General features: G+C 43.7%; 1 protein-coding gene across 1 annotated transcript in view; it reads left to right on the forward strand.

Moving 5' to 3' along the window:
- LOC138879260 (uncharacterized) overlaps positions 1-21,688 on the forward strand; it is a 53,355-nt gene that overhangs the window by 14,085 nt on the left and 17,582 nt on the right. Inside the window, exons 4-8 of the mRNA XM_070158864.1 lie at positions 14,957-15,024; positions 16,848-17,043; positions 17,134-17,295; positions 17,413-17,647; positions 19,794-20,264. Coding sequence (XP_070014965.1) covers positions 14,957-15,024; positions 16,848-17,043; positions 17,134-17,295; positions 17,413-17,647; positions 19,794-20,264 — 1,132 coding nt within the window. The remainder of the gene's footprint in view (positions 1-14,956; positions 15,025-16,847; positions 17,044-17,133; positions 17,296-17,412; positions 17,648-19,793; positions 20,265-21,688) is intronic.

Genomic DNA, 21,688 nt, shown 5'->3' on the forward strand with positions numbered 1-21,688 from the left:
GAAATATCATCATTCTTACACTAGTATTGAAGAAATCTACTCATACAACACATAGATCTTCAAGAAATTCCTTCAAGAACTCAAAGGAGAGTTTTGCAAGATTTCTTCCAAAAGGTAATCCTACACCCTTAGACTTACATGTATGAATTTATTATGGGTATATGAGTGTGAATTAAGTATCGGGGCTCTTGGTGTGGTGATTAGAAGCCATAAGTTCCCAATACAAATACATAGTTATTGTAGAGATTGGAAGGTGATTATTTGACGGAATTTTGTTGGTTGGGTGTAGATGGATTGTCATTCAGTTGCTTTACATAGCAGTAGAATTCAAATGTACTGACGTCCCTTTTGCCCGGGGCCTGCATCTCACAATGCAGGTAATGATTTACAGGTTGATGATTCCGAGCGCTAGGATTCTCATACCAGCTATTTGGTGATCCCAGTTCTTTCGGGGCATTATCATTACTTCACAATCCTTCGGTATTTTCAGACAGTCAATGTTTTCAGTATGTCAATAGAGGCTTCATAGACTAGAGTAACATCTAGATAGAGTCACAGGCTTTTCATATTAAGTTATTTTGGCAACAAACATGTTTCAGAACAGTATTAATATTTCCGCACTTTGATTTATATCATTCAGACTTTCAGTATATCAGCATGTGTTAGTTAATCTTCCGCATTCAGTATGTTATGATATCATATGTTGATTCAGCCAGCTAGTTGGTTCGCTCGATTACATGTAGTCAGGCACCGAGTGTCGTGTTACGTCCAGGTCTAGGTTCGGGACGTGACAATCCTGGCAAGGGAACAATAATATCAAGACAACATCCCAGCAAGGGAACAATAATGATAATAACATCTCGGCAAGGGAACAATAATGATAATAACATGTGAAGCGCAAAAAACCACAACGGAGTCATAACAATTACAATACAAGACTCACGGGCATGCTTGACACCGACGTATAGATACTCGTTACCATGCGTACACCCCGTACTCCACAATTAACACGTAGCAAATAAAATACGACTCCTAATCCTTCAAGCTAAGGTTAGACCAAATACTTACTTCGATGCCACGAACACAATTCACGTCTCAACTATCGCTTTACCCCTTGATTCTACCACCAATTTGCTTGAATCTAGCCACAAGTTACTTAGTTACATCGATAAACGCTAAATGAATCAACTTCAGTGCATTTGTTTTGAAAATCGCCCCCAGGCCCACATAGACAAAACCTGAGGTTCAAACCAAAACCCGATTACCCATTCCCCTATGAACCCAAATATATAATTTGTTTTGAAATCAGACCTCAAATCGAGGTCCAAATCCCCAATTTTTGAAAAACCTAGTTCTACCCAAAACACCTAATTTCCCCAATGAAAATCATTGATTTTGAGTTGAAATCATGTTAAAAGATGTTAAAGATTGAAGAAAACGAGTTAAAATTGACTTACAATGGATTTGGAAGAAGAGCTGTTCTTGAAAAATCGCCCTAGGGAGTTTGTGTTTTGAAAAGAGGTGAAAAATGGTTGATTTTTGGCTAAGTATAAAAAGTTGCAGGTTGCAGGTATGAGAATTGTGAACCCCGACCCCTGCTATGTTCGGTTTTGCGAAGGGGTTGTCGCATTTGCGAGATGGGATTTTCGAACACTATGTCGCATTTGCGAGATGGGATTTTCGAACACTATGTCGCATTTGCGACTATTGGCAGAAAATGGGGAAATCGCATTTGCGATCAAAAACCTCGCAATTGCGAGATAGGCTGGCCTGGGCTGCTTTTGCAATTGCGACATAGCCCTCGCATTTGCGATATCGCATTTGCGAGCCAGGCTTCGCAAATGCGAAGTCTGCAGGCCTGAACACACCAGCCAAACCTATAATTCACCAAGTCTAAAATCCACTCCGTGGCCTATCCAAAACTCACCCGAGCCCTCGGGGCTCCAAACCAAACATGCACACCAACCTAAAAACATCATACGAACTCGCTCGTGCATTTAAATCACTAAAATAACATCAACAACTATGAATTTAGCATCAAAATCATGAAATTTCCTTAAGAACTCAAATTTCCAATTTTCTCAAAAATGATTTTATTCACGTCGTTTCAAGTTCGTTTCTTACCAAACTTCACAGACTTATCTTAAATCACATATAAGACCTGTACCGGGCACTGAAACCAAAATACGTGCCCGGTACCATCAAGTTCTAATCACAATTCATTGTCAAATCTCATATATAATTTTCTTTATAAATTCATTTCTCGTGCTTGGGACCTTGGAATTCGATTCCGGGCATACGCCCAAGTCCCATGTTTTCCTACGGACCCTCCGGGACCGTTAAATCATAGGTCCTTGTCTATTTACCCAAAATATTGACCAAAATCAACTTAATTCATTTTATAGTCAAAATTCATTATTTTTCACAGATTTTCACATAATGGCTTTCCAACTACCCGCCCGGACTGCACACGCAAGTCGAAGTGAGTCAGAAAGAGGCTTTTAAGGCCTCAGAACATAGAATTTACTTTTAAAACAAGTGATGACCTTTTGGGTCATCACATTCTCCACCTCTAAAACAACCGTTCATAGGGAAAAGATGGGGATAACAGCTCCGCATATCGGACTCGGACTCCCAGGTCGATGCCTCAGTAGGCTGACCTCTCCATTGAACACGAACAGAAGGAAAACTCTTCGATCTCAACTGACGAACCTACCGGTCTAGAATAGCTACCAGCTCTTCCTCATAAGACAAGCCCTTGTCCAACTGGACAGTGTTGAAATCTAACACGTGGGATGGGTCGCCGTGATATTTTCGAAGCATGGACACATGAAACACTGGATGCACGAATGATAAGCTCAACGGCAATGCAAGTTTGTAAGCCACCTCTCCCACTCGATCAAGAATCTCAAACGAGCCAATGAACCTAGGGCTAAGCTTGCCCTTCTTCCCAAATCTCATCACGCCCTTCATAGGCGTACACTCGAAGCAATACCCGCTCACCGACCATGAATACCAAATCTCGAACCTTGCGGTTGGCATAACTCTTTTGCCTAGACTGAGCTGCACGAAGCCTATCCTGAATGATTCTGAACTTGTCCAAGGCATTCTGTACTAGATCCGTACCCAACAACCGAGCCTCCCCCAGATCGAACCATCCAACCGGTGACCAACACCACCTACCATACAAAGCTTCATAAGGAGCCATCTAGATACTTGACTGGTAGCTGTTGTTGTAGGCAAACTCTGCTAAAGGTAAAAACTGATCCCACGAGCCTCCAAAGTCAATGACACAAGCTCAGAGCATGTCCTCCAAAATTTGAATAGTCTGTTCGGACTTCCCGTCTATTTGAAGATGAAACGCCGTGCTCAACTCAACCTGTGTGCCCAACTCTCGCTGAATTGCCCTCTAGAAACGTGAGGTAAACTGTGTACCTCAGTCTAAAATGATAGACACGGGCACACCATGAAGAACAATCTCCCAGATATAGATCTCAGCTAACCTCTTCGATGAATAGGAGACTGACATATGAATGATATGTGCTGACTTGGTCAGCCTATCAACAATAACCCATACTGCGCCGAACATCCTCCGAGTCTGTGGGAGTCCAGCAACGAAATTCATAGTGACCCGCTCCCACTTCCACTTGGGAAGCTCAATCCTCTGAAATAATCCACCAGGTCTCTGATGATCGTACTTAACCTGTTGGCAATTCAAACATCGAGCCACATATGCAACAATACCCTTCTTCATTCTCCTCTACCAATAATGTTGCCGCAAATACTGATACATCTTAGCGGCACCCGGATGAATAGAGTATTGGAGCTATGGGCCTCCTCTAAAATCAACTCTCGGATTCCATCCACATTAGGCACACAAACTCGACTCTGCAATCTCAAAACTTCATCATCACTTAAGATAACCTGCTTGGCACCTCCCTGCTGTACCGTGTCTCTAAGGACACATAAATGAGGATCATCATACTGTCGATCTCGGATATGCTCCAATAAAGAAGAACGAGTGACTGTACAAGCTAACACACGGCTGGGCTCAGAAACATACAACCTCACGAACTGATTGGCCAAAGCCTGAACATCCAAAGCAAGCGGCCTCTCATCGACCAGAATATAAGCAAGACTGCCCATAATGACAAATTTTCTACTCAAAGCATCGGCCACCACATTGGCCCTTCCCATATGATATAAGATGGTGATATCATAGTCCTTTAATAGCTTTAACCACCTTCTCTGCCTCAAATTTAACTCCTTTTGCTTGAACAAATATTGCAGACTCTTGTGATCCGTGAACACCTCACATGCCACACCATACAGATAATGCCTCTAAATATTCAATGCGTGAACAATGGCTTCCAACTCCAAATCATGAACTGGATAGTTCTTCTCATGAATCTTCAACTGCCACGAAGCATAGGCAATGACCTTGCCATCCTGCATCAACACTGCACCAAGTCCAATACGAGATGCATCACAATAAACTGTATAAGGCCCTGAACCTGTGGGCAAAACCAACACCGGTGCCGTAGTCAGAGCTATCTTGAGCTTCTAAAATCTCGCCTCGTACTCATCCGACCATCTGAACTAGGCACCCTTCTGGGTCAACCTGTTCATTGGGGCTGCGATAGATGAAAACCCCTCTACGAACTGACGGTAGTAGCTTGCCAATCCCAAGAAACTCCGAATATTTATAGCTGATGCTAGTCTAGGCTAGTTCTTGACTGCCTCAATCTTCTTCGGATCAACCTGAATACCCTCTGCTGATACAGTATGACCCAGGACTGCAATAGAACTCAACTAGAACTCACACTGAGGAAACTTAGCATACAACTGACTATCCCTCAAGGTCTGAAGAACCACTCTAAGATGCTGCTCGTGCTCCTCCCGGCTACGGGAATAGATCAAAATATCATCAATGAAGACTATCACAAACGAATCCAAATAAGGCCTGAACACTCGGTTCATCAAATCCATAGAAGTTGCTGGGGCATTTGTCAACCCGAAGGACATCACCAAGAACTTAAAATGCTTGTACCGAGTGCGGAAAGCTATCTTAGGGACATCGGATGCCCTAATCCTCAACTGATGGTAGCCAGATCTCAAGTCAACCTTCAAAAATACCTTGGCACCCTGAAACTGATCAAACAAATCATCAATCCTCGGTAATGGATATTTATTCTTGATTGTAACCTTGTTTAACTGCCGATAATCAATACACATTCTCATCGATCCATCCTTCTTCTTAACGAACAACATCGACGCACCCCAAGGAGAAACACTAGGTCTAATGAAACCCTTCTCAAGGAAGTCTTGCAACTGCTCCTTCAACTCTTTCAACTCAGGCAGGGCCATACGATACGATGGAATAGAAATGGGCTGAGTGCCTGGAGCCAAATAAATGAAAAAGTCAATATCCTCATCGGGCGGCATACCCCACAGGTCTGAAGGGAATACCTCAGGAAACTTACGAACAACGGGCACATAATCAATAGAAGGAACCTCAGCACTAGAGTCACGAACATAGGCCAAATAGGCCAAACACCCTTTCTCAACCATACGCCGAGCCTTCACGTACGAGATGACACTGCGGGTAAAATGACCAGGAGTCCCTCTCCAACTTAAACAAGGTAAACCCGTCAAGGCTAAGGTCACAGTCTTGGCATGGAAATCCAATATAGCGTGGTAAGGTGATAACCAATCCATCCCCAATATGAATCAAAATCAACCATGTCCAAAGACGCAAATCTACACGATTCTTAAGAACTCCAATCACAACTATACAAGAACGATGGACTCGATTTACCACAATAAAATCACCCACCAGTGTAGGCACATAAATAGTAGCACTCAAAGAATCACTAGGTATGACTAGATACGGTGCAAAATAAGATGACACATAGGAGTACGTAGACCCTGGATAAAATAACACTGAAGCATCCCTACTACAAACCAGAACTGTACCTATGATAACTACATCGGAAGCCTCAGCCTCGGGCCTGGCTGGAAGAGCATAACATTGGGGCTGGGCCCCACCACCCTGAACTATATCTCTAGGACGGCCTGCTGTTGGCTGGCCTCCACCTCTAGCGGCCTGAGCTCCACCTCTAATACCTCTACCTATTCCTTTAGCACCTTTAACCCTACCTCTAGTTGGCTGGGCGAGCTGTGGAACACTCGATGCCTGAACCATGGCACGATAATCGTGATGCTGAGAGCCGCCCGATGTTCGAGGGTAATACCTAGCAATGTGCCTTGTGTCACCACAAGTAAAACAAGCTCTCGGCTACCGGGGCTAACGACCCTGAAAACTCTAAAGTGGCGGTGCACTGATAGGAGCTGGTGGTGCACTGTCGGACTGCTGATCAGAATATTGCATATGGGAACCATGACCACCTGAAGCACCGTGAGAAACCTGAAGTGCTGACTGAAAAGGCCTGGGAGAATGGACCCTACCATATGAATCCCTACCTCCAGATGAGGTACCACTGAATCGGCTTGAATGACGAGGCCTCTTGTTAGACCCCTGACCACCTTCCTACGATAGAACCATCTCAACTCTCCTGGCTACATTGGCCGCCTCCTGGAAAGAAATCTCACTCTTAGTCTCCTTGGCCATCTGAAGTAGAATAGGCTGGATAAGTCCCTCAATGAACCTCCCCACCCTCTTTCTCTCTTGGTGGGAAGTATGATAAGAGCGTGACGGGCCAAGTCGATGAATCTGGTCTCATAATGGGTAACAGTCATAGAACCCTGCTGGAGACGCTCAAACTGCCTCCGATAGGCCTCTATTTGAGTGATGGGGAGAAACTTCTCCAGAAATAGCTGAGTAAACTGCTCCCAAGTCAAAGCTGGCGATCCGGCTGGTCTATCCAAACAATAATCTCTCCACCAAGTCTCTGCGGATCTAGATAAACAAAAAGTAGCAAAACTGACCACATTGGTCTCAACTATCCCCATGTTCCTAAGAACCTCATGACAACTGTCTAGATAATCCTGGGGATCAGAAGATGCATCGCTGAAAGTAGTAGTGAATAGCTAGGTGAACCTATCCAATCTCCACAAAGCATCGGCAGACATAGCTGCTTCATCACTGGTCTGGGCCATCATACCCGGCTGAACTGCTCCAACTAGCTGAACTGCTAGAGTCTGAAACTAGGGAGCTACCTACTCCGGAGTGCGAGTAGCAGGAGTGTGGGCTCCTCCTCTAGCCTAAGAGATGGTTGTTGCTACAGGGAGCAAGCCCGCTCGAGTGACACTCTCCATAAGGCCCACTAGACGGACCAAAGCATCCTGGAGTACTAGGGTAGTAATAAACACCTCTGGGACCTGAGCTGGGCCCACCGGAACTGCTGGGGCCGTAAATTCATCATCAAAATTAACCTGAGGGTCCGCTGCTGGTGTTGTTGCTTTGGGTGAGCTCTGCCGCTACCTCGGCCTCTAATACAGCCTCGACCTCGCCCTCTAACACGACCTCGACCTCGCCCTCTACCCCTCATGGTAGCTGCTACTGGGGGCTCGGGCTGCTGGTAGCGTGTGTTCTTTCCACCTATGAAATAACAGAGTAGAAATTTAATTAGCATTGAGAAACCAAACCACGCGACAGGAAGGGATAAATGTGAAATTTTTCCTAACTCTATAGCCTCTGGGGGATAAATACAAACGTCTCCATACTGATCCCTCAGACTCTACTAAGCTTGTATGTGAAATGTGAGACCCATGTAACCTAGAACTCTGATACCAACTTGTCACGACCCGAGTTTCCCACCCTCGAGAGTCGTGATGGCACCTACTGGTGAAAGCTAGGTAAGCTAAATTATTCTAATTACTTAACCTTTTCCCGTTTTAAACCATTATCATTGATGAGTAGATATCATACAAATAACGAAAATAATTAAGCGGAAGACACAATTTGATAATTAATCTTAATACAAACTGCGGAAGTCTAAATACAACTCTACCCAGAATTTGGTGTCACAGCTTTACAGACGGTCTAAGAATACTACATACAAAGTCTGAAAGATAGAAGATACATTGTTTCTGAAATGAGTAAAGGATACATGATAAAGGAAAAGTAGGAGGGGATGGCAAGGCCCACAAACACCTGCAGGACTACCTAGGGTCGCCTGTTAGACTGAAGGTAGCAACCTCACTGCAGTCTGAAGTCTACAACACTAGGATCTGCATAAAAGAGTGCAGAGTGTAGTATCAACACTACCAACACCATGTACTGGTAAGTGTCTAGCCTAACCTCGGCGAAATAGTGATGAGGCTAGGACCAGACTACCAAATAAACCTGTGCAATTATATAATAAACAGCAAAAATAGAAGCAGATAATTGCAATTAAAATCGGGCAGGGGAAACATGCTTCGGGGAATAATAGATAACAATAAAATATCAAGAGAATATAAAGAAACCAAAATCCAATTACTAACCCAAAATCAGGCGTGCAACCCGATACCATTTCATATATCTCATTGCAGGCGTGCAACCCGATCCCATTTCACATATCTCGTTGCAGGCGTGCAACCCGATCCCATTTCACATATCTCGTTGCATGCATGCAACACGCTTTCATTACATATTTTTTCGTGACGGCGTGCCACCCGATCCCATCTACAAATCAACAACAATCATAAAAGAATCCCAGCAAGGGAACAATTATATTTCAACAACATCCTGGCAAGGGAACAATAATATCAAGACAACATCCCGGCAAGGGAACAATAATGATAATAACATCCCGGCAGGGGAATAATAATGAAAATAACATGTGAAGCGCAATAAACCGCAATGGAGTCATAACAATTACAATACAAGACTCACAAACATGCTTGATACCGACGTATAGATACTCATCACCATGCCTACACCCCGTACTCTACAATTAACATATAGCAAATAAGGCACGACTCCTAATCCCTCAAGCTAGGGTTAGACCTAACACTTACCTCTATGCCATGAACACAATTCACGTCTCAACTATTGCTTTAAACCTTGAATCCACTACCAATTCGCTCCAACCTAGCCACAAGTTACTTAGTTACATCAATAAATGCTAAATGAATCAACTCCAATGCATGAAAATGAATTTTCCCAAGTTTTACCCAAAAGTCAAAATTGCCCCCGGGCCCACATAGTCAAAACCCAAGGTTCGAACAAAAACTCGATTACCCATTCCCTCACCAACCCAAATATATAATCTGTTTTGAAATCGGACCTCAAATCGAGGTCTAAATGCCCAATTTCTGAAAAACCTAGGTTCTACCCAAAACACCCAATTTCCCCCATGAAAATCATTGATTTTGAGTTGAAATCATGTTAAAAGATGTTAATGATTGAAGGAAATAAGTTACAATTGACTTACAATTGATTTGGATGAAGAGTAGTTCTTGAAAAATCGCCCTAGGGAGTTTGTATTTTGAAAAGAGGTTAAAAATGGTTGATTTTCGGCTAAGTATAAAAATTTGCAGGTTGTAGGTATGGGAATTGCGACTGTTGGCTGAAAATGGGGAAATCACAATTGCAAGATGGGCTAGCCTGGGCTGCTTTCGCAATTGCGACATAGCCCTCACATTCCCGATATTGCATTTGCGAGCCAGGCCTGAACACACCAAACCAAACATGCACACCAACTAAAACATCATATTGACTCGCTCGTACACTCAAATCATTAAAATAACATCAACAACTATGAGTTTAGCATCAAAATCATGAAATTTCCTTAAGAACTTCAAATTTTCAATTTTCTCAAAAATGATCCGATTCACGTCGTTTCAAGTCCGTTTCTTACCAAACTTCACAGACTTATCTTAAATCACATATAAGACCTGTACCGGGCGCCGGAACCAAAATAAGGGCCCGATCTTATCAAGGTCTAATCACAATTTATTTCCAAAATCTCATAAATAATTTTCTTTAAAAATTTATTTCTCATGCTTGGGTCCTTAGAATTAGATTCCGAGCATACGCCCAAGTCCCATGTTTTCCTACGGATCCTCTAGGACCGTCAAATCATGTTTCTGAATTCGTTTACCCAAAATGTTGACCGAAGTCAACTTAATACATTTTATAGTCAAAATTCATCATTTTTCATATATTTTCACATAATGGCTTTCCGGCTACATTTCTGGACTGCGCACGCAAGTCAAGGTGAGACAGAAAGAGGCTTTTAAGGCCTTAGAATACAGAATTTACTTTTAAAACAAGGGGTGAATGGACTTGTGCAGCTAGAAAGTGAGCTCAGACTCAGCATGTGTTATTGATGTCGTAGTGAATGTACCCCGTACAACAACGTTGGAAGATGTCGGAAAGTGATTTGCACAGGTGGTTATTCCCTGTGAGCAGGTTAGCGATCGCGTGGTTGGCGAAGCTTCTGCGGAGGATTTTACCGGCCATTCCGGTAAGAGGTCGAATATGTGAATGTCAATGGAAATTCAGGGTGTTTATGAAGTGCTAATCGAAGGATTTCAAGGAATCTGGCGGTTTAATCGTGCGAGGTCGTGTCAATAAGAGAGCAAGAATCTTGGTGGGTTCCAAAGTTGTGTAATTGGCTTCAAGCTAAGTGGGAGAGTCCCACTGCCTATGATTGGGTTTCATGGTTAACTACTTGTGAGGTTTCTGGTTATTAGCATATTGATGGGTTATTTCAGCTACGGGTAAAGAACATAAGTGGTAATCTGAGCAAAGGGATTGTTAAAGGTATTATATGGTTGGCCTTATTGGCTTATGTTCAAACTTGAGGAAGGATTCATGATTTATGCCTTGTATAGATGCAGGTTTCAAGGAAAGTGATTCTGCCGGGTGCTTCATCGAGAGGGTATTCATATCCTAGAAGATTTATGGAGTAGATTATATTCGGGGCCAAGTCAGAGCGGGTGGATCTTAAAAATGGTCCTTGTGGATTCAAAGGGGTAAAGTGTGGTACCTAATGATTTCGAGCCTATAGGTACGGTTAAGAATCAAGCTTTGTAGCAGCTTATGAGAAGAGGCCCAAAATGTTCTATGATGTTTTTACTTGTAGTGTTGTATTTGGGAGGAGAATGAAGAGGACTTTGGATTCGTAGGGAGATTATCGGAATGGGCGTACCAGTTGAGGATGTGAATGTGCGCACAAGGGAGATATGAAATAGTTCATGGAATTTGAGACAACATGGTCTCGTGATTCAAGGTCACATGGGATGAGTACGGATGGAGTGAGCTATGTGTTGAATGGTGTTATTATTATTTCAAGGGCAATCAAGGATAAATTAGACGAAGATAGATTGTCTAGCCATAGTTGAATTGGCATATTGCTGGTAGTGATCAGTTCCTTCAGCGTGATCAAGTTATGCAAGTGATTTGTGACGGTACGTATGAGTCTTGTCGGCCGCCGTAATTGATGTTGTTCAGATGTATTCCACTGTTATGGTCTGTCATATGTAGGCAAATCTCGGAAGGGGCTATGGTGGCTTAGATCACTACTTAGAGGTTTGTATATTCTACGGATATGAGAATTCACCTGTGTGTTGCTATGGTCTCCTGAAGTGAGTTAAGTGAAATATTTTTATAGGATGAAGTGTTAATCTATTAGTGGCTCTGGGGTTATGACGAAAATTGTGTTCTATCATATATTGGCATGTTGGGTGCAGTGAGTGGTATGGAATTTGACGTGAGGATCAAGGTTGCAGTTGGGTATTGACAAGGATGTCACGAGCTCGGATGAGCAGGAAAGGAGTTTCGATGTTTAAGGTAAGTTGGTATTGACTTCAGTGTCACCTGAGATTGGTATTTTGTGAAAAAGGCTTTGTATCCTGGTTAAGGATTCTTGATCGCTTTTCAGTGTCAGTATGGCCGGTGGTTTGGATGTACAGACCTGTTATCTATTATGGAAGGCTGTGGGAGCGTGCCCCACGGGAAGGTTTTATTAGTATGTCATGTAGCCACTTGATTGATTGAAGAGTTAAATTAAGTATGAAGATTGTAGTGATGTCGTTAAATTGAGAATTTATGCTTGGAGGGTACTCGGTTTATTGGGTTGTGGACTGTGGAGGATTACTCCGATTATGATGGTTGTTCTTGAGTGTTATGAGAAAAGGGGGTGATTATGGACCTTTGAAAGGCTATTAGCCTGTTTTAGTGCAATCAAAATCATCTTGAGATCTATGGATGGATTTAAATGTGAATGGTCTCTATATTAGGCCAGATGTGTTCATTTCAGCCATGCGCTCCTTATGGAAGAGTAGTCAGGGTGTTATTTCGTCGTCAGCTATTTCATGTAGTGATGTATTGCGCCGTGTGAGTCATGAGACGGCTTGGTGAATTTCTTATGTGTCGAGGTTCTACTTAGAGATGTTGTTATATGAGAAGAATGGCTCTTGAGATTCAGATCGTATATCGCACCTCAATTGTGCTTGAGTTTGTAGCATATAACACTATATGTCTCCCTAGGGATGGTATTATGCACTTGACGTGCTGGTGACCGACATTCGGTATTTTGATGTAATGAGAAATCTAGCTCGGTGTGTATCTCCTTATGTGAATTTTATGTGTGGATCGGGTAGCACGCTGCCATGGGCGTGTTATTTGGATCGGGTTGCGTGTTGCAACAATGTGATGTCGAGTATAGTTCCCTATATCTATTTTTATGTGTTTTGTTTCCTATTTTTCTGAGGAAAGCTCATATTAGTTGTGTGCCCGCGTCGCATGTATGATTCGCGAGAGGGGTATCTGTTCAATTATGTTGACCGCATCGCATGTATGATTCGCGAGCGGGGCAATTGGATTTCCTTTTCAGAGTTCATTTTCCTTTGTATCACGTTTAAATTGTTAGCCTACTGCCACATTATGGCATCATATGAGACTTTTAGTCATGTCTGGGATGGCTTATTTCCTGAGCAATTCGTACTGGGTGAGACGAGATCATTGGATTTAGGATCAGTGCAATCTGATTATATGAAGTATATTAAGGAGCTAAGACCATTATTTGGTACAGAATGAGGTATTGGTTCTTGTCAGGAGTATAGACCCAATGATTTATTGATTCAACAGTTGGTTATGAATTTTTACACATCTCTTCCGTCGTGGCAGTATTCTAAGAGTTAGAGCAAGACCTATGTATGTCATGAGGTGCAATGGAGAATCAGATTCGTGGAATTTTGACTAATTTGATCAGAGGATGTTATTGTGGTCTTGTGAGTAACGTGGTGCAAGGTGTAAATTCAGCTAAGGTATGCAGTCATATTTTGGTGCTGCGTGTAGTTATTGATATGGTGAGAGGATGTTGGAAACAAGCTTGGCAGAGAATTCCGGATGTTGGAATTGGGCGCTAAGGCTTATTTTCTTAAGTGAAAAAGGATATCTTCAGATTTATCGAGCTAGGGTGCCTAGCTGAGTTGTGGTAGCACGGGTAGGTGCTCGAGGTGTTAAACATTGATTTTGGACAACTCTAGTACAGTTCTTAGCACATTCTAGGACGAACGTATGTTTAAGTGGGAGAGAATATAATGACCCGACCAGTCGTTTTGAGCTCTAGCACGTCGTTTAGTAGTTTAAGGCCATGAACAACTTCATGTGGCGACCCGGCCAGTCATCTCATGAGTTACCGCTCCGTTTTCCCCATTTCTACTTCTTATTGCTTTATCTATCAGTTATATATGTGATCGAGTTGGTCGGATCGATTCCGGAAAGGATTTTGCAAGGTTTGAGGCACTTAGTATTTTTAGAGTGAGTTTACGTTGGAAAAGTCAATCGGATGTTGACTTATCTGTTAGAGGGTTCGCATGTGAGTTTCAATGGTTGGGCTAGCTTCGGGAGGTGATTTGTGGCTTAGGAGCGTGATCTAATGAATTTTGGAGGTTCGTAGTAGATTTAGGCTTGAATTGGCGAAGTTGATATTTTGGCGATTTTTGGTTGTTAGGCGAGATTTTGATATAGGGGTCGAAATGGAATTCCGATAGTTGCAGTAGTTCCGTTGTGTCAATTGGGATGTGTGTGCAAAATTTCAGGTCATTCGGACGTGGTTTGGTTGGGTTTTTGATCGAAAGTGTAATTTGGAAGATTTTAGAAAGTTTGGCTTGAATTTTGGGTGATTTAATGTTGTTTGAGGTGTTTTGATGATTGCAACAAGTTTGAATAAGGTATTGGGATATGTTTGTGCTTTTGGTTGAGGTCCCAGTGGCGTCGGGGTGATTTCGGGTGGTTAACGGAGAAGTTGAAATGTTATTGCAGCTGCTAAAATCGCTGCTTCTGGTGTTTTCGCACCTGCGGTTTGGGGACCGCAGGTGTGGCGCTGCATATGCAAGAGAGTGGCCGCAGAAGCGATTTATGGGAATTTTTTAGGGACTGCAGAAGCGGCTAAGAGGACCACATCTATGGAGTCGCAGATGCCGAAGGATGATCGCAGATGCGAATGTGGCCGGTTAAGTGTTTTCCGTAGAAGCGGAATAATGACCGCAAATGCGGTACCGCAGATGCGGTTGAAGGACAGCATATGCGGAAAGGCCAGGGCAGAACATATAAGTTATTTCATTTCACGAATTTGAGTTATTTCACCATTTCTGACTTCGGCTTGCGAGCTTTTTGGGCGATTTGAGAGAGGGATTTCAAGAGAACTTCATTGAGGTAAGGAATTTGCATGTAAAACTCATTCATATGCTATTATTTCATGGATTAGAGCTAGAAATTATGGAAATCAAAGGTTAAAATTGGGGAAATTAGGGCTTGGAAACTTAGGCCTTTAATTGTGGATTTGAAGGAACATTTGGGGTCGGATTTGAGAACGTTTGATACATATGAACTCGTGGGGAGATAAGGAACCTATTGATGTAAATATTATCAAATTCCGAGACATGGGCCTGGGGGTCGGGTTTTGGTAATTTGGGGATTTGTGACCTTTATTGATTGTTTTTGCTTGGGCATCGTTCCCTTAGCATATTTTGACTTCCTTGTTCTGGTTTTGGATAGATTTGATGCGTGTGGAGGCTGATTCAAGAGGAAAAAGGCGTCGCGAGCTAGAGATTAGCCGGTTCGAGGTGAGTAATGATTGTAAATGATGTTCTGAGGGTTTGAAACCCCGGATTGCACATCGCAGTGCTATATTAAGGTGAGGCACACGCTCAATGACGAGCGTGGGATCGTACAGTATTGGGGATTGGGACTTGGCCCACCCCGATTGATCATTTTACCGCGTATTTGATTGAAAACTATTTGCTATCATCATTATTTGGGTTGAATGCCATATTTGGGCCTAGTGCCAATTTGAACCCTTCGGGGATTTTTTATTGATATTTCATCACTGTTTTAACTTTATGTTTGAACGCAGTCATGTTACTTTCCACTGTTTTACTAAACCATGTTGACTCAATTTTAAGACAAATGATATTTTAGGTGATGTTTGGGTTGAGAACACTATTTTGCTATTGCTCGAGGGGCTTGTGAGGGTTTTTGACCGAGTAAGGCCGAGGGCCTATATTGTGAGGAAACACTGATGCTGATTTAAGGTCGAGGGCCTGAGATATGTATGCCACGAGATGACTTGATTGATATGAGGTCGAAGGCCTAGTTTTGATGCCACGAGATGGCTTGTTATTGTGCTTGGCCGTAAGGGGCCCTTCCAGGAGTCTGCACACGCCCAGTGAGCAAGGGTACTCATTGTGATGTGAGATTGAGCCCGAGGGGCTGGTATTGTTTTGAGATGTTGCCCGAGGGGCAGGTACTGTTCTAAGATGTTGCCCTAGGGGCGGAATTGTTGATATTGTGCCCTAGGGGCTAACCTTTATGTGTTTACTTTTCATAATTGACTATAAATTTCCTGCTTAATTATTGAAAAAGGCTTTTCATGAAGTAAATGTTGAGTTAAGGGATTTTACCTATCTTTCACTGATTCATGGGGTTTTAAATGGTTTTACTGCTTCATTATACTTGCTTTTAGTCTTTATTTACATTTGTTACTCACTGAGTTGGAGTATTCACTTTACTCCCTGCACCCTTGCGTGCAGGTTTAGGCATTGCTGATCCTACCAGTACGAGTTGAGAGCTCCCGGCGGACATTCGGAGTTCACGAGGTAGCTGCTTGACGTCCGCAGTCCCGTGTCTCTACTCTTTTATCACTTCTATATCTTTTCAGACAGTTGTACTAGTTTATTGACTTAGCGGATTTGTATTATGACTTATAGATGCTCATGACTAGTGACACCCCAGTTAGGGTTGTGTACGAGTGTTCTTATGCGTATCTATGTTATCATGATTATTTCAAATTTATTTTATCATGTTTAGACCATTTCTTAAATGCTTAACTGTCAATAATTGTAAAATGGGGAGTGTCGGCTTGCCTTGTCTTTACATGAGGCGTCATCACGACCAGGGCCAGGTTAGGGTCGTGACAAGTTGGTATCAGAGCCTAGGTTACATAGGTCTCACGAGTCATGAGCAGGTTTAGTAGAGTCTCGCGGATAGGTACGGAGACGTTTGTATTTATCCTCGAGAAGTTGTAGAACCTTTAGGAAAAACTTCATATTCTTGAAATTCTTGTCGTGCGAACTTGTTGATCCAAGTACTAAACTCTTGTTATTTTATTCTCTCACAGATGGTGAGGACACGCGCTACCGGACAGGATGGACGACCACCAGTGCCACCAGTTATGGCCACCAGAGGTTGAGGATGCGGTCATGGTCATGGTAGAGGCAGAGCAGTGAGGGCAGCCCTTGTAGATCCACCAGCTCCCCCAGTTCAGGATCAAGTCCTAGTTATGGACGCTCCTGCAGCACCAGCTTAGGCACCAGCTGTGCCTATTGTGATTCCGGGTCTTCAGGATGCCTTGACTTAGTTCTTATCAGTTTGCACTTGCCTAGCTCAGGCGGTTTCAGCCACTACAGCCGCAGCTACTTCTCAGGCCGGGGGAGACACTCAGACTCCCACCACTCGCACACCTGAGCAGGTCCTGCAGGGACTTTTGACGCTAGGGGCGCATCCAGCCCAGCTGGTTGCAGTTGCTCAGGACTATGTAGTTCCTGTTATACCGGAAGATGAGCAGCGTAGATTGGAGAGGTTTGGTAGATTGCAGCCTCCGACCTTTAGTGGCGTAGAGGGCGAGGATGCCTAGGGCTTTTTGGATAAGTGTTAGAGGATGCATCGTACTGCAGGTATTCTGGAGACCAGCGGGGTCGTTTTCACTACTTATCAGTTTTCAGGAGTTGCTTTCACTTGGTGGGAGGATTTTGATAGGCGTAGGCCTGTTGGTGCAGCACCCATTTCCTGGCAGCAGTTTTCCATTCTCTTTCTGGAGAAGTATGTGTTGCAGTCTCGTAGAGAGGAGCTACATAGGCAGTTTGAGTGGTTGCTTCAGGGGGAGATGACTGTGTCGTAGTATGAGTTAAGGTTCTCCGAGTTAGCTTGTCATGCCATTTGGTTGGTTTCGACAGGTAGGGCGAGGATTAGGAGGTTTGTTGATGGTCTTACTTATCAGCTCCGTATTCTCATGACTAGGGAGAGGGTATCTGGTGCTACATTCGAGGAGGTTGTGGATATTGCCCATGAGATTGAGTCTCTTCATCGCCAGCGAGAGGAGAGGGAGGCCAAGAGGCCTCGAGGATCTGGTAGTTATAGTGGTGCTCATTCGAGGGGTCAGTTTCAGCACGACAGAGGCCGTTCATTCAGGTCTGCTTAGCCAGCTCACCCAGGTTATCGTGGGGCGTCTTCAGGTCATGGTTATCACAATTCTCAGCAAGGCCAGTCATCACTTAGCACCTTTTCAGCTTAGAGTTTGACCCGTGCTCCATCAGCTCAAGGCTCTTCTATGCCGAGTGCATCTGCTAGTCACTCCGGTGCGAGGGGTTCCCTTCAGCCCTCTTCTCCAGCACCTGGAAGTTATGAGTGTGGCGATATGGGTCACATGTGGAGGCAGTGTCCTCATCGTTTTGCTTGCTCATCTCAGCAGAGAGGCCAGTCATCAGCTCAACGCCAGTTGCTTCATCACCACCCACCCACCCAGCTAGGGGTGGAGGTCAGTGAGCAAGGGGTCGCCCCAAAGAGGGAGGTCGATCAGGTGGCGGTTAGGACCGTTTCTATGCACTTCTAGGCAGACCCGATGCTATTGCTTCCGATGTTGTTATTACAGGCATTGTTTCAGTCTGCCACAGAGATGCCTGTGTATTATTTGACCCTGGTTAAACCTTTTCTTATGTATCATCATACTTTGCTCGTTATTTGGGTACGCCCTGTGAGTTTCTTGCTTCACCTGTTCATGTATCTACCCTGGTAGGTGATATCGTTATTGTAAACCATATGTACTAGTCGTATGTGGTGACTATTGGGGGTTTGGAGACCCATTTGGATCTTTTATTATTGTGTATGGTGGATTTCGATGTCATTTTAGGCATGGATTGGCTATCTCCGTGTCGTGCTATTTTGGTCTGTCATGCTAAGACAGTCACATTGGCTATACCGGGTGTGCCACAGATTAAGTGGTGAGGTGTGACTGATTATGTTCCCAGTAGAGTGATCTCATTCTTGAAAGCCAAGCGTATGGTTGGGAAGGGTTGTCTTTCGTATCTAGCATTTGTGAGGGATGTCGGTGTTGAGACTCCCAGTGTTGATTCTGTTCTAGTTGTGAGGGAATTTCCCCATGTGTTTCCTGCAGACTTGTCGGGCATGCCACCGGGCAGGGATATTGATTTTTGTATTGACCTGGTGCCGGGCACTCAGCCCATTTCTATTCCGCCATATCGTATAGAACTAGCATAGTTGAAGGAGTAGCTTCAGGACCTCTTTGATAAGGGGTTCATTCGGCCTAGTATGTCACCTTAGGGTGCACCGGTTCTGTTTGTGAAGAAGAAGAAGGATGTCACAATGAGAATGCGCATTGATTATAGGCAATTGAACAAGGTAACAATTAAGAACAAAACAAGTATCCTTTGCCTCGCATTAATGATTTATTCAACCAGCTTCAGGGAGCGAGAGTGTTCTCCAAGATTGATCTCCATTCAGGTTATCACCAGTTGATAATCAGGGACTCGAATATTCTTAAGACAGCTTTTAGGACTCGATATGGTCATTATGAGTTCTTGGTGATGTCTTTTAGGTTGACTAATGCCCCAGCAGCGTTCATGCATTTGATGAACAGTGTGTTCCGGCCTTATCTTTATTCGTTTGTGATTGTCTTCATTGATAATATTCTGGTGTACTCGTGTATTTACGAGGAGCACATAGAGCATTAGAGAGTGGTGTTGTAGAGATTAAGAGAGGAGAAGCTTTATGCAAAATTCTCCAAGTGTGCGTTTTTGCTCGGTTCAGTGGCTTTCTTGGGGAACGTGGTGTCCAGCGAGGGTATTTAGGTTGATCAGAAGAAGATAGAGGCGGTTCAGACTTGGTCCAAACCGTCCTCAGCCATCGAGATATGTAGTTTTCTTGGTTTGGCAGGTTATTATCGCCGTTTTGTTCAGGGATTTTCATCTATCGCATCGCCCTTGACCAAGTTGACTCAGAAGGGTGCTTCATTTGTATGGTTGGACGAGTGTGAGGAGATCTTTCAGAAGCTCAAGAGAGCTTTGACCACAACTCCAGTGTTGGTTTTGCCATCAGCTTCAGGTTCATATACCATGTATTATGATGCTTCAAAAGTTGGGATTGGTTATGTGTTGATTTAGGAGGGTAGAGTTATTGCTTATGCTTCTCATCAGTTGAAGCCCTATGAGAAGAACTACCTCGTTCATGATTTGGAGTTGGCTGCCATAGTTCACGCATTGAAGATTTGGAGGCATTACTTATATGGCGTATCTTGTGAGGTATTCACTGATCATCGCAGTCTTCAGCATTTGTTCAAGAAAAAAGATCTTAATTTGAGGCAGCAGAGATGGTTGGAGTTGCTTAATGATTATTATATCACTATATTGTACCATCCGGGAAAGGCCAATATGGTGGCCGATGCCTTGAGCCAAAATGCAGTGAGTATGGGGAGTTTGGCATATATTCCAGTTGGGGAGAGACATCTTGTGGTTGATGTTCACGCCTTGGCCAATCGGCTCGTGAGGATGGATATTTCGGAGGCCAGTCGGGTGTTGGCTTATGTGGTTTCTCAGTCTTCCTTATATGATTGCATCAGAGAGCACCAGTATGATGATCCACATTTGCTTGTCCTCAAGGACAGAGTTCAGCATGGTGATGCTAGAGATGTGACCACTGGAAATGATGGGGTGCTAAGGATGCAAGGCCAAATTTGTATGCCCAATGTTGATGGGGTTTGGGAGTTGATTCTGGAGGAGGACTATAGCTCGCGGTATTCCATTCATTCGGGTGCCACAAAGATGTATCAGGATTTGAGGCAGCACTACTAGTGGAGAAGAATGAAGAAAGATATTGTGGGATTTGTAGCTCGGTGTCCCAATTGTCAGCAGATGAAGTATAAACATCAGAGACCGGGTGGCTTGCTTTAGCAGATGGATATTCCCGAGTGGAAGTGGGAGAGGATCACTATGGACTTTGTTGTTGGACTTCCACAAACTTTGAGAAAGTTCGATGTTATTTGGGTGATTGTGGATCGGCTGACCAAGTATGCGCACTTCATTCCTGTGTGTACTACCTATTCTTCAGAGTGGTTGGCAGAGATCTATATTCGGGATATTGTTCATTTGCATGGTGTCCCATTTTCCATCATTTGAGATAGGGGCACTAAATTTACTTTGCAGTTTTGGAGGTCTGTGCAGCGAGAGTTGGGTACTCAGGTTGAGTTGAGCACAGTTTTTCATCCTCAGACGGACGGGCTGTCTGAGCGCACTATTCAGATATTGGAGGACATGTTGCGTTCTTGTGTCATGGATTTTGGAGGGTCATGGGATCAGTTTCTACCACTTGCAGAGTTTGCTTATAACAACAGCTACCAGTCGAGTATTCAGATGGCTCCATATGAGGCTTTGTATGGGAGGTGTTCTAGATCTCCAGTTGGTTGGTTTGAGTCCGGTGAGGCTAGGCTATTGGGGATAGACTTGGTGCAGGATGCTTTAAAAAAGGTGAAGGTGATTCAGGAGAGGCTTCGTACAACACAGTCGAGACAAACGATTTATGCTGACAGGAAGGATCGAGATGTGTCCTACATGGTTGGTGAAAAGGTTCTGTTGAAGGTTTCGAACATGAAGGGTGTTATGAGATTCGGGAAGAAAGGGAAATTGAGTCCTCGGTTCATTGGGCCTTTTGAGGTGCTTCGGAGGATTGGGGAGGTGGCTTATAAGCTTGCTTTGCCACCTAGCTTGTCAAGTGTGCACCAGGTATTCCATGTTTCTATGCTTCGAAAATACATTGGGGATCCATCTCATGTTTTGGATTTCAGCACGGGTTCATTGACAAACATTTTTTAAGATAGGGAGGATATGACGACCCGGCCAGTTGTCTCATGAGTTACCGCTCCATTTTCCCCATTTCTGCTTATTATTGCTTCATCTATTGGTGCTATATGTGATCGGGTTGGTCGGATCGAATCCGGAAAGGATTTGGCAAGGTTTAAGGCACTTAGTCTCTTTAGAGTGAGTTTAAGTTGGAAAAATCAACCAGATGTTGACTTATGTGTTAGAGAGCTCAGATGTGAGTTCTGATAGTTGGGATAGCTTCGGGAGGTGATTTGTGGCTTAAGTGCATGATCAGAATGAATTTTGGAGGTTCGTAGTAGATTTAGGCTTGAATTGGCGAAGTTGATATTTTAGCGATTTC

This window comes from Nicotiana sylvestris, chromosome 10, assembly GCF_000393655.2.
Source record: "Nicotiana sylvestris chromosome 10, ASM39365v2, whole genome shotgun sequence".
Taxonomy (NCBI): Eukaryota; Viridiplantae; Streptophyta; class Magnoliopsida; order Solanales; family Solanaceae; genus Nicotiana; species Nicotiana sylvestris.